The sequence below is a fragment of the Coturnix japonica genome, chromosome 1 (genome assembly GCF_001577835.2).
Source record: "Coturnix japonica isolate 7356 chromosome 1, Coturnix japonica 2.1, whole genome shotgun sequence".
NCBI classification, from domain to species: domain Eukaryota; kingdom Metazoa; phylum Chordata; class Aves; order Galliformes; family Phasianidae; genus Coturnix; species Coturnix japonica.
In genome coordinates this window covers 125,555,856-125,569,642 of record NC_029516.1, presented here as the reverse complement: position 1 = coordinate 125,569,642, position 13,787 = coordinate 125,555,856, and the positions used below count along the sequence as shown (strand labels likewise).

General features: G+C 38.2%; 1 protein-coding gene across 5 annotated transcripts in view; it reads right to left on the bottom strand.

The window, feature by feature from the left end:
- The window catches only part of ARHGEF7 (Rho guanine nucleotide exchange factor 7), a 104,355-nt gene that overhangs the window by 43,037 nt on the left and 47,531 nt on the right, over positions 1-13,787 (bottom strand). For all 5 annotated transcript variants that reach the window (XM_032442004.1, XM_032442005.1, XM_032442007.1 and 2 more), the window contains 4 exons: positions 13,011-13,212; positions 8,652-8,740; positions 2,863-2,957; positions 2,471-2,566 (listed from right to left, as the gene is read on the bottom strand). In XM_032442004.1, coding sequence (XP_032297895.1) covers positions 2,471-2,566; positions 2,863-2,957; positions 8,652-8,740; positions 13,011-13,212 — 482 coding nt within the window. The remainder of the gene's footprint in view (positions 1-2,470; positions 2,567-2,862; positions 2,958-8,651; positions 8,741-13,010; positions 13,213-13,787) is intronic.

The following is a 13,787-nucleotide window of genomic DNA, read 5'->3' as shown; positions in this document are numbered from 1 at the left end:
AGGACAAACCTTCAGCAGTGCACCAGCAGAGCTTTTAGGTTTGAAAAATTGAGCATGGCAGAAGGAGGGAAGTGGAGCACACGATCAAAATCGGATTGTATCCAAATACATCTCTCCCCCAAAAAACACCAAAAAAACCCCCCACAAACCACTACAGCATGAAGTGCTGTGAAAGCAACTAATGCTTAACAATACAAAGATCAGAAGAAGTCAACAAGGTGCAGGCAAAAAGAGAAAAAGCATCCGTGTTCAAGGATTTATTAGAGAGAACTAAAACAACAAATAGATGCAAGCAGAGTTCAGATCTAAACTAACATTCAACTCACAACCACAAGAGCAAGAATTTGTTGTGCTGTCTTGGCTGGCAACACCACAAGTGGCAGAACATCTGTGTTTGGTCACTCTGACAAATTTAAGATAAAGCAATAAACAGAGCAACACACCGGATGCTGCAACTTGAAGTGCCTGAATGATGGCACTGTAAGCTCCCTGCCAAAAAAACAAAATAAAATGATAAATCTATTTTCAGCCTGGGAGTTTAGAGAACAGGTTTACCAGCCAAAAAAACATGGCAAAATGACAAAAAACAGGGCAGCAGGGCAAGCTTTCTTCTACATTACAAGAAGGATGATGGATTAGATTCAAAACAGGAGGAAGTTGGATGCTCAAGTTGATATGCTATGATGAAAATTGAACTGAAAATATAACTTGGCACTACCAGCCTATTTATAAAAAGAAAATAATTAAAAACATTTTGTAGTAACCCTCCAGTAATCCTGAAGCATCACTTCCTCTGCCCACCTACTACGATCCATTATGTTTCCTAATTTATTACACGGCAACATTTCACTTACCGAGAAGAAAAACAAAGGACATTATGAAAGAGCGTGCTAATGCAATTTAAATCATGGGAAGAATTCTAAAACACTGCTTTAAGCTCAAAAATAAAGCACGGTATCACATCAATCTACATATCAATTTAAAATGGAGCTAGCATTACTATTTGAAAGCAGTGTCTTCCTTAAAAGCAGTTTAATCAAAAGGTTTGGAAGATGACAATCTGTTCATTTTCTTAACTTGTATTTATAGAAGCAAAATAATAGTAAAAAAAGAATTCAGCAATAGAAAGTGAAATGACAAGAGAAAAGACAACTCTCTAAGCACGTGGACAGTCACCCTCAGGGTTTGTGATTTGGTCAGCGATGTGTTTGAGTTCAACTTGTCAAAAAGAATACCCTTCTTACTCAAACGCAGCATGGAAGGAAGATTATTTTGAGAACATCTCCCTTCCACTGCTAAAGCATTAGCTCCTTTCCATTCTCTCCAATGCACACTGTCTAGAGAAAGACTAACGGGAGAGAAGCCAGATGGCAAGAGGACATGAGATCCAAAGTCAGCAACATGCCCAGACAGAAATGAATGTCTAGAGGAGACACAGCTTACACTTTGACAAAGCTTCCTCTCAACACAGATCAGCTTAGAGGAACAGAGAAGAAAGAAGTCAAAACAAAATACACGGAGTACAATTAGTGCTGCCAAAATAGGTATTTTCTCCTGCATCCAAGACATTCACTCCTACTCGCAGCCAAGTGCTTCCAGTATTTCCCCTGCACAGACTAAAATGTGTCTCAGCCTTTAGTAGCAATTTAAATGACTAATTTGGCAGGAAACTAGCAAATTTGGATTAGTAGTCACAGAAGCTCATCGTGTGGTCAGACAAAACCAGAACACAAGTGAGAAAAAGGACTCAAGCAAGATTATGAACAGGAACTACACTTTCTGTGGAGTTTCAACAGCAGAAAACCGTAGGGAAAATACAAACGTAATGTTGTTCTTTCTTACATCTTCCCTACAAAAGCAATTCACCTTAGCCTATGGAATGAAGAGAGCTGTTTCCATTCTTCATGACACTTTTCCTTTACTCTAAATGATTCTTAGATAATATAGTACAAGCATTGAGAGTGATTTTTTTTTTTTTTCAGATTTTTTTTTTTTTTTTTCTGCCTATTCTAAATGTATCTTCCAGCACACGTTGATGACTACCCACTGACTGGGACAAAAACATAATGACCAAAATTCTTTTCATGGAGTCCTTCATCCAACTCACTTCCCCCCTCGCCTCCACTGTTCCACCACAGCGTAAGCTACCTTCATTCTCTTACACTCTTAAGAAAAGACCTAAAATAAACCTGCCTTCACAATTACAAAAAAACCACAATGCTTTTAATCACCTCCTTTCTAGCGTATAATTGCATTATGGTAATTTACAAATTGTTTCCTAACTATTTCAAAATTCCCATCCCTGCATTTGCATCCTGGAGCCAATATTTATTGGTACAAGCAAGGAATTATTATACTATTACAATGAGAGGTACAAAATTTCATTTCAAATATTAACTTACACCATAAGTTAAGTAACAAAACATGCGCTTGTTAGAATTCTACACCATCTGGTATACAAAGTACTTACTTGGTGCATTCTTCTAAAGACTGTACAAGCATCTGCTGGAAAGAACTTATTTCTTCCAGATTTCCCATTAAGTATGAAGTGTTGGTCGAGCTCAACCTGTTGCCAAGGTAAAACAAAACGTGTTTACATGGGTAGTTATTGACTATTTATTCTTTAAGAAAACCTAGAATATTAAAAAAAACATGCTTACTTCGATCAAGAGCCAGAATCAACCTGTCCAAGTCAGAAAGCAAGAAGACAGGAACTTGAGAGAGAAACCCCTGCCTCACAGATTTCAGTCCACACATGAAAATGCACATTAGCACTAGAACTGAAGTTTTGATGATATAAACCCTCCCCAATACCCAAGAGATCTGCAGCCTTATTTTAAAAGCTAAAACAAACTCACATACTTTTCACTGGCTTGTAATGGTCGCAGGTAGTTTGAAAGCATTGTCTGTAGCTCCTTAGAATATTCATTTTCTGTTTCTAATATATTTTGTAGCACCTACAATAAATAACAATGGCTGATGGGTATTTTTCAAAAACATTCAAACTAATACCAGTCTTAAAACATTAAAAATTATTCAGCACCGGGAAAATTTAGAAGAACTTTCCTATATTAAGACTTCCAGCATCAGCAGAAAAGCATTAAGTACTATACACTTACAGAACTGAAAGAGAAAAAACACAACCACACAAGCTACCCTTCAGCCACACAGCAGAAGTGATAACAATAATTACATGATGCTAACTAACTTTTACTATAAAGAGAGAGTGTCCTTCCAGAGCCAGGAGTAATTATTCCTCCTGTGCGCTTCCAAATGGTCACAGTTCAGAAAATGGCAAAGCACATTAGAAGTTTTAAGAGAAACAAACAGCGACGTTGCTTCCTCAGTCTGAGTTACAACACAACAACTTCTCTTACTAGCCAAGGGTTCACTTATTCAGATACGCTGCTCTAGCTAAAAGGTCAGATTTATAAATATCAAATAACTGATGACTTTACTTTGCAATATGATTAGTATCACTGCAATAATCTTTTTTAAATGAGGACTCTCAACCTTCCATCAAGAGTGCAGTAAAATACCACAGGGAAATTTTTTAAAAAAAAATTAGAATATACACTATTCACTTTTTGGATGAATATAAATCAAACAACTTGAATACTCCCAATCATGTGCAAGAAAGCATTTTAATGGGCCATTTTAAGTAGCCTGCTTTAAGAGAACCATGTCAAAATCTACAGTACTTCTAGCAGACAAGTTATTTTCTGCCTTCAAAAAGCGAGTGATCTAGCAGGAGATTCCTAAGAATTAAATGCCATTCATAAAACACAGTAAGCTTTGAAAACTTTTTGCAAATTATTGCTCATAAGTCACATCACAAACCTCCTCTTTTTTGCTTCATGCCATATTTGCTGGGCCTACAGTAATATCTCATTTCAGCATTTATAGTAACGACTGTAATTGAGGGCATTATTCAGTGTTGTAGTCAATACTCTTTCTTAGAGAAATAAAAAAAGCCATTCATTCCTAAATGCAAACCTGATGAAATAACTTTAAATAGTTCAGTATGTCAATGAAGAATTCACTGTTCCTTTCATTGGTGTCATTGATTCTGCTTATTCCTTGAATGGTTCTATTCATTTGGAGAAAGAGAGAGACCACTTTTGAGTTCATTCTTTTGTTGGAAATCTGAATCCTGAGCTGAAGATTAAAATGTCTCCATTCTCTGCTAAACGTGATGACAGAAGAATGTCACAAGGAAAGCTGCAGCTATTAAACAGGAATCTACAGAATGAAATACAACGCAGGAGCAAAAATTATTTACAAAAAACTAAAAATCTTCGTAAGTCTTCTCTGATCTATGTGGCAAAACAAGAAGATAAATACATTTCCATTGATCATAAACTAAATCCTGCTTTCTAACAGAAACAATACAAAAGAAATCAGCTGTTAACATGAGAGCATAGAACACTAATGATCCATATGGTTCAAAACCAAATGCAAGATCAGTGTTTTCAAATACAGCCTTTCCAACAAAAATCTTCCAGCTAAAGTCATCAGTTGGAAAAAAGAGACAAAGCCAAGGATAAAAACGCAGCATCCTGATGAAGCACTGAACGTTATCAGAATGAATGAAAAGAGAAAAAGACCAACAAGTTTGCTAGAGATACTGGAGGACCATGCTCCATTTTTTTCAGAATATTTTCCACCCTTTGCTATAAATAGCTTTCTGAGAAGGCTGAAATAACTGAAATAAAACTAGTTTCATGTCTAACAGCTCAATTATTTTCCTGTGCTTACTGGGATTTTTATTTGAGGGTTTTCCTTGGAATACGTAGAAGTAGTTGGAGGAAAAAGATGAAGAAGATGAGGTGAGAGGGGAAAAAAAAAGGGGGGTGGGGGGAACTTAAGAAGTAAAAGCATCAGAGATACATGTTAATTGGAAAAAAAAAAAAAGAAAAAATAAATCTAAATAAAACAGTACTTTTCACAGGTCTTGAAGCAGATACCCTTATACTGCTTTGTATTACACAGCACAATAGCTCAGAAATAAACACAGCTTTAAACACCTCTTAAAATTCAATCAACCTATTTCCCTTTTTTCCATTCCATACAATGTTGTTTTAATTGAATATGTTTTTAAAGAGGACAATCTCGCTCACATTGCTCTAAAACATCCACTCTGCGAATTTCTGCATCCTTCCAGCTTGACTTACCAACCTCATGATGAAGCAATAAAGATAAAATCCTCTCCTGTGCTTTGAAGCACTAAGTGCTCCATATTGTAATTCTGCATTCTGGCACCAGAGCACCTTTACATTCCTCATGTCCACATCTCACCCGTCAGCTCTGATAATCACCTTTCTTCCCTTTCCTGTTTTCCGCGTGTTCTGGCTGCTGCAAGACCCCATGAGACCTCGAAGACCTTGTTTCCACAGCTCCACCACAACATTTGCACAGATAAGTCTGGGTACCAAAAGAGCAGCATTGAAGTGGCAGCTTTTACAATCCGTAACACTGATGAATGGCAGGCACAGAAAACTGAGCTCACAGAACACAAGCTCTCTCAATCACAAGGCATGGAAAATTCAAGCTTGGTTAACAATTCTGTCACACAAAACCCCAGTCATCTCCCTAAGGGGAAAGTTACCACCCAAAAATGGATTTAAATGACCTACACAAAGATGATCGCCTTCCAACAGAGGGAGAAAAGGCAGATTTCATAGCTACACTTGGGCATGATCCTGCAGCACATTCTCATTTTATGCAAGCAGTAAAGCATTCAAGTGGAGTATCACATGTTCAGCAAAAGCAGTCAGCATCTAATGTTCCTGGATCATGAAACTCAGACTCTACTCCCTAAAAGAGGTCTCAAGAGGAGCAGTGTAAAGCACCATTAAAGTATCCCACTATCTCCAGAGCCCTCGCAAACATTCATGAACTTCGATAAACACAAACACTTGCTCCAGCTTGGAAAGCAGGGCCACAAACAGCACAGTTGTTTTCCAATCACTTATCAAAATATTCATACTATAGAGAATGCCATCCATTTCTTTACCAGCTTTTAGAAAGGCTGTTTAGACTCCACACAATTATCCTCTAAGGCAAGACAAATTCATGTGGGATACCAAGTTTTAAATTCTCAAGGAACTGGTACAAAAGAAATAACACACAACTCATTCTGTCCTCAGGGAATAACATGCAATAATATGACCACTTCTTCAGCAGCAGGCTACTGAACTACTTCTACACGGTCAAGTCTGAAACGCTTCCAACGAGTCTGGTTCATATTACGCCCTGCTCAGACTTGTACCATTTAATGGAGAAGATGCTGCAGCACAGCCACTCCACTAACCCAGTCTCCAGCTAAGCAAAGTGTAACAGTAAACGAAATGTATCCCACACTTTCAAGCAACACCAAGTGCAAGGCACAGCTAATAAAGCACAGAGATCATCCTGATCTGTGTTACAAACTTCAGCTGGAGCTCTGCAAATCCATAAACATGTTTACATGGAGATGAAGAACAGAAGAAAGCAGTGAAAGGAATCTCATCTTCATTTTAAGCACTTTCCTAAGCCCATGCAGTTGCTTTCCCATAAGGGGAGATTAGCAAAACCTCTCCTACTACTTCCTGAGTTTCCTCTGAATTGTCCTTTGATTCTTTTCCTCAGGCTGACCAACACACTCACAGCTGCAACCTGCACCACAAATCCTTCCCTAGGAAAGACAGCAACAAATAATCGTGAGGCTTACAGGGTCTCAGTATGTATGGAAGAACACAGTCACAACTCAACAGTAGCAAGGAATCCCAGCACGTCAGTACCAGAACACATTTGGCTGTCAAGCAACAGCAACAGAGCTTTTAATGCTTACTCTAACTCAGGCTATGTTCTTTCATCACCAGTTTATTAGGAGCTACTCTTTTTTGACCCGTAGTATGGGTTCCATGCAGGTTGATGATGAAATGCTTATCACAGGGAAGAGCCACATCTGTAACAATGACCAGTTATAAAAAGCAGGAGTTGCAGCTTACGCAGCAAAACAAAACAAAACCTCAATTTGCAGTTTAAACTGTTTGAATATTCATCTACCTATAAATATCACTACATACTAATTACTTAAAATAATTATTTTGGTTATATTGCCACAGTAAGCGCTCCAAATTTTTCAAGAAAGCATACATGCCAGCTATCCTAATTTGATGTGGTACTCAGGGATATGATTTAGTGTAGGGCTGTTAGAGTTAGGGTACTGGTTAGGCTGCGGTTGGACTTGATGATCTTCAAGGTCTTTTCCAACCTGGATAATTTCTATGATTCTATGATGCCAGCTATCCTAATTTAGGTTTAAATTATCCTAATTTAAGTTTCAAGAGCAGCAATGAAGTCTTACCTCTTGGAAACAAAGTACATGCTATAGCATAGCCTCTTATTCTTTAAACAAAAATAATAAGATGATGAGATTAAAAATTGGTGGTATTTTCTACAATGCTCCAATTCACTGCAGACAGACTTAAGAACAATACTCTAGGGACAATCCTTTAATTTACTACCTATCTTATTATGGATAAGTCATTTTTCATCTCAAGGACATGATAGAACCTCATTAGTTAATAAAAAGCTAGCAGTCAAAACAGAAGGAAACTTATCACATAAGACAAATCCATCAAGGTAGATGCACCTGATCAAGGTGAAAAACAGCCTGATTCTGAGAGTGTGATGTTACCAGCGTCACTACTTATCACTTTATCATGTTGATTATCATGCAAGTAAGTGGGGAGGTGCGGGAGGGTGCCTCAATATTTTCAACTAGGGGCCGATCTGTAAAGCTGCTCTGTTTTCCATGTTATCCATGCCAGAATCACAAAAGATGAAAGCATGAAATTATGTTTACAGTCCTGCTAACCCTGACAAATAAGATGAAAAGAAAACCAGAGAAAAAGAACGCTTGTGCTTTCTTCTTACACCAGCAGGGAGCAGTGGTTAACAAAAAGCATCATACTGTTTTTGCTTCCCAAAGTATCTCCTGTTAATAAACACAGGTTTCACAAAATGGTTACATCAGGCTTAAAGATTAAATTTCACGTGTTTCTTATGCATATCTACTAAAGAAATATGAATACTAGACTAAAGAACCCCTGGGTGCGTATTAAAGGCAATCCACGTTCTCTAATTACGCAAATTCTGCCATGAAATCAATTCGTCAGTTGTAAGGGAGAGGTTCTGGAAGTTCATATCCAAGTCGGTTTATAACCATGAATATAAAGAAGGTAAATCACTGCAGATGTTTAATGCCTTGTTCAACAAAAGAATAAAATACTCTTAATCATTTTCATACATCAGAATTTCATTAGTTTATGGTGTCTGGAGAAGAGTGACTGCATATTAAGGTGAGAGAAATGAAATTAACTAGCCAAGCAAGTAAAATGAGCATAATACACTACAGTAATGAATATTATTCACTTACTTTAGACCATAATTTTGAATCATGCTTGGAACCCATATGCATGATATTTCATTAAACTGAAATGATCTCGTTTGTCTGAGAACTCACTAAAATTCCTATTCAGTTCCAACACTAGGACTCTGACGAGACTGGAGACTGTTAACTTCTTTGCAGCAATAAGAGCATTTAATTAAATGAGGTCCTACTGTATATAAAAAGTTCACGGGGAGGTAAAAGGTTCACTCACCACATTGTAATAGCTTTTGTTGATTGCAGATGTATCAAAGCCTTTAGGTGGACTCTTCAGTGTACCTGATTTGGGGGAGACCGGCTTTTCTGAAATGAAAGGTATTTTTGAGTCAATGGGGTGCAATTTCATAGCTTAACACTAGAGGTCAAACAAACCACTTCAAAACAGTAACATGGAAAAATAATGCTTCGCTAAGTTCATACTTATAATGCTAATAATTCTATATAATATAATATAATAATGCTAATAAAAGCATTATTTATATTATAATATAATATAATAATGCTAATAATTCGCTAAGTTCATACTTATTATGCTAGGAATTATTGGTAAGAAATCAAAATTGGTCATAATAAATGTAATGCTAATCTCATTGAAGGCAAACAAAACACAAACACAAGTTAAAATTTATAGCACCTCATTTTGATCTCCCACGTTTGACTTAGCTCAGCAGCAAGTGTAGATGCTCTGAGGTGTTTGTCATGACACAGCGGTGCTTTGGTTTGTATAACATAAGCAGGCTTGCCTAAACATGCAAACTTCAGATAAGCACTTCAAATCTTATTTACCTAAACAATACAAAAAAGCATCATCACAGCACACCTACTCAAAGTCTTACCTTGATTTTAAAAGCAAGTTTCTGTTTCAAAAACATTTTGAACGTGTATAATTTGACTCTAGTCAGCTTGATACCACATGGCCATTAAGAATAAATTATGTAAGTCTCAGACCCAGAGCTGCCTTCACAAGAAAAACCCGAGTCAGTTACATTATACGACAGCTATGGGGAAACACCATGCCAGAAAAGCTGGCCAGGGAGGCAACATCATCAGCAGAATTGGTCCATAAGGCACCAGCCTCCATGGGCCTGTGCCCAGGGTGCAGTGACTCAGTGCTCTTGTAGGTCACCCAGCAGCCCCCTCAAGCATGCAGCCTGCAGGCCATCCTCCATCTCCTGGCTATGCCGGCTAGCCAGAGGGGTTAGCCAGCAGGCCACTCAGTCCCCAGGGGCACTCATGGCATCTTGAAGGGGGTTTTCCTCTGAGCTGCATTGGAATTCTTCTCAGAGAAGCTATTCTAAAAATACAGCATGGTCTCTGAGCTACCAAACATGGGCAAAAACATTTTTCTGTACCATATCCTGAGATGATATACGAACCCTCTCAGTAAAGAACCCCCACCTCAAGTCAGCTGTAAGCTGAAACAGAGCACAAAATCCCATTAGCTCCAAGCAGTGCAGCTGGGAATACTGATGCCCTCACTAGGTGCTCTGCTATGCAATCAAATAATTTCAAATGACAGAGCTACTGCCACCCAAAAACCCAAGCAGATTTGTGATCACACAGTCTATGCAAAAGAAACGTCTAAGTTAACACTCTATATACAGCTACTGCATAAATACATAAATAAGAATGCTGCTCATTTATGGGACAACTGCAACTTGCTTCATTGTACTGAATGATGAAAGTGTCATTTGTACATGTGATTTATTTTCATTCTCTGTGGGAGCTCCCAGCTGATTCTACAATTTATAGTGACTATCAGGTTCACTAAAAACCTGAAGGTTTTCCACTTGCCAAAGAACACAAAAGGAAGAGCTGATGAAACTGATACGCTCAAGGGGAAAGGTAAGTACTTGTTACTGAACTATGTCACAATACAGACGTCTGACCCTTGCTATTCTGGAGCAAACTGACTGGTCACAGAATAGTGGCTACTCTGTCATCTTAAATGGTGTAAAAATACATCTCTTCCCCATCATTATTCTCCTCCTAAGCCGCTGAAGATAGGAAAATTTTGCTGAAATAAGCAGTAATTCATGTTACCAGCTGTTCAACTGACTCAGTTATCCACACACAAGATTATATTCAGGCTTAAAGACAAGACACAAAAAAAGAATCACGCATTAGAATCCTTTTGCCTGAACAGCCATAATCAACATTCAGCTTGTAGAACACAAAGGCTGTTTCCATTGTAGAAACAGAATTAGGCACAGTAGATCAGTTCATCTGTCACGTCTGGTATCCTGCCTCTAAGCATTGCCTTGCTTCACAAGGAGGAATAAAAGTCTTGCTGCAATTAGCTCTATTACATAGTGTGTTACAGAGAAGAAAATCCTGATCTTGCACATAAGATACCACTTTCTCAGCATAAACAAAAGTAACTGTCTGTTACCCTTCATCAGAGAATATCAGGGTACTTTCACAAACATGCAGCATAATCCAATAAATATTTCAAGCAGGTGTGCCCCATATCCAACATACTGGGAACGTATAAAGGTCTTCAAGTCATGAAATACAAAGGTTTCAGTAACACTAGCCAAACCCTAGCGTCTAACCCATTCCAGCACCTAAGTGCTGCTTCTCAAAGCACTGAAAACTGTAACTTCTCAACTGTGTCCTAACCAGGCTTCCCCATACAAGAGATTCTTTCCTTCTGCCTACACTCCTTTTAGTCCCAACGTAAACCCATTATATTAGTACTGAAAATGCAGTATGGACAGCACATGACCAAATTCAAACCAAACAAGCACTCACTCAAGTATTACTCTATTCAGTTTTTGCCTGTAGAATACCGCTCGACAAAAGAAAATAACCTTCCAAGTATGCCTGGATGGGGTGAGGAAAACCAGCATTCTTGTTCTTTTTTTCACTAAGCTGAAAATGTATTTGTCCAGTCCTCACACACCACAGGATGGGAACACCAGATGCACTTTGCTTTTCCCTACTGACTTTTCCCACGACAGAAGAACTATTAACATTAATTTGTACTGGGCCTGCTACCAACATTAACTGTCAAGACAGCAGAACAGAAGAGAGGCTAGACACTAATAAGACATTAATTTCTTTGAAGAATTAGAAAAATATTTGTGACATCAAATGTCATTTTTCAAAGCTATATTCCTGTTTGCATAATGATGCCATTAAATGGGTTACAGTGATAGAACCCAGAAAGCTACCATGTGAATTCTCTTATAAAACTGACTGGCTAATGACAGTTGCCAAGTGAAGTACTTTGTGTTCTGGCTAAACACCACTCTTTCATCAGAAGGAAACCCGCAGCTCTCTAAATCTCCTAATCTTTCTCCTGAGCAAGACAGGACCAGCAGTATAAGACACAAGGCTCCACCTAAGTCTTCACACATTCCCTCCTGCTGCTGCGCAACGAAAAAGCTTAGTAAGGGCACACTGTCAAATTTCTAATAAACTTCCACAGTGTGAATCTTTCACCCTCTGTCATGTGCAGCGTTACAGCAGCATGAAAGTAAGTCCTGCCATTTTAAAAGATTCATGACTAGCGATCAAAGAACACTAAAAAGGATAAGATGTTGGAGTTCGAAAAGTGAAAACTGCACAGAGCTAAAAATCCTTTCCTATCCTAATCAAATTTACTTCCTCAAAGTTTACCAAGTTGTCATTTAGCATGAGAAGACTGAATGCTGCGCTTTGTTGAAAAAAATCACATTATCTTTTCTACAACCATTCATTACAAGGATCATACACGTATCAGCCAGCATACTGTGCTAGCACTATTATAAATAAGCACATATTCCCTTCCAGAGAAGGGAATCAGAGCAGTGTGCTCCAGGAATGCAAATAGCCTTGCAGTAGTTGGAGATAGCATAGGGAACATGCCTACAGAGCACAAGGAAATGAAGATCTTAGCAGAGTACTTCACTGTTGGTGAGAAGTTTAAACCTGGAAGCAGTTCATTTTGGCCCTAGAAATCAAGTATCAGGAAGGGTTGCAAGAACTGGCAAGAACTGTACTTGGTACTAACCTCAGCTTCATGGCTTTCTGACCTTCCTGCTTAGAAAAGTCACTTTACCTGAGTGAAGTATTCTCAAAAGACAGTAACAATCTTCCAACCAGCTGCTGGCAGCTTTTGGTTCTCATATACTCACTGTTAAAAGCTATTTCAATTCTGGAGCCTTCTGGCTGACCCAAGTTCCAGTCTCCAGAGTCTGATGACATCAGAACTGATGCAATTAAAACAAGATCTGTGCAGCACTTTTACGTGAGTAACAATGGCACAAAATATTCATCATGGCTGAAAGACTGTCACAACACTACATACATCCTGAATACATCTAAGGTGCCTAAAAAGAAGTCACCCCAATGTTTTAGCATGTCCAGAAAGAAAGCTTTCTATGTGCTTACTGTTAACTTAAACTCCTGAAGAGCTCCTCATAGCAATCTGGGCAAGGAGTATGAGTTCCTAAGCACTAATGTGTTCTGTGACTGAATTTCAGTAAATACAGTCAAATTGAAACTTAAAACAGTACAGTTTTTAATCAACTATCCACCTCAACCCTAAATAAAGAGTTGTATAAATAGAATCTATTTTAAAACTCACCGTTTGATTTTATTTCTCGTACATAGTTACTTGGAAACCACCCTGTTTTGCCATTTAGTGTTCCTTCCCACCAGCCCCCTTCTTCCACTCTTGTTACGTGAATAATATCTCCTTTTGAAAAAGAAAGTTCATCTTCATTTGTCTGTTGAAAATTAAACTTTGCTCTCACCACCAACTGATGGTTGCTGTTATCTGTCATGTCCTAGTAGGAATACAAAAGGATAACTTTAGATATTTAAATGATTATTTAATTAACAAAAGCATTCATACAAATAACTTCCATTCCCCTCACCCAACACACACAACTCCTGCATATCTTCATTTTAAGGCCTTGCAAAGGATGATTTGCCATTTCTGGCGTGTCTCATTTTCATTTCTTGATATCTGCAAGTCCCAAGAGTATATCACCTTATTACACCCATCTTTACACAGTAATGCCCGCTACCTGTACTACCAAAAACGGTATCTTCCGTGAGAAGACCTCTGTGTAAGTGATCCTAGTCAGCTCTCCAGGTTAACAGAATTCCACTTACACATTTGCTATGCTGCTGAAGTGATTAAAACACTTAACTTGTAGGTTTTCTTTTTGTCATAACGTACAACACCTCAGCTTAAGTTCATACGTATAGCAACTATGTTACTGTATCTCATCTCACTTTAACAATCAGACTTAACAACTGAGAAAATGTACGAAGATACGGGAAAATGCAACATGGAAAATACACAGACAGCCTCACGATACACTAAGATGCAAAATGTCTGATGATTATATTGCCA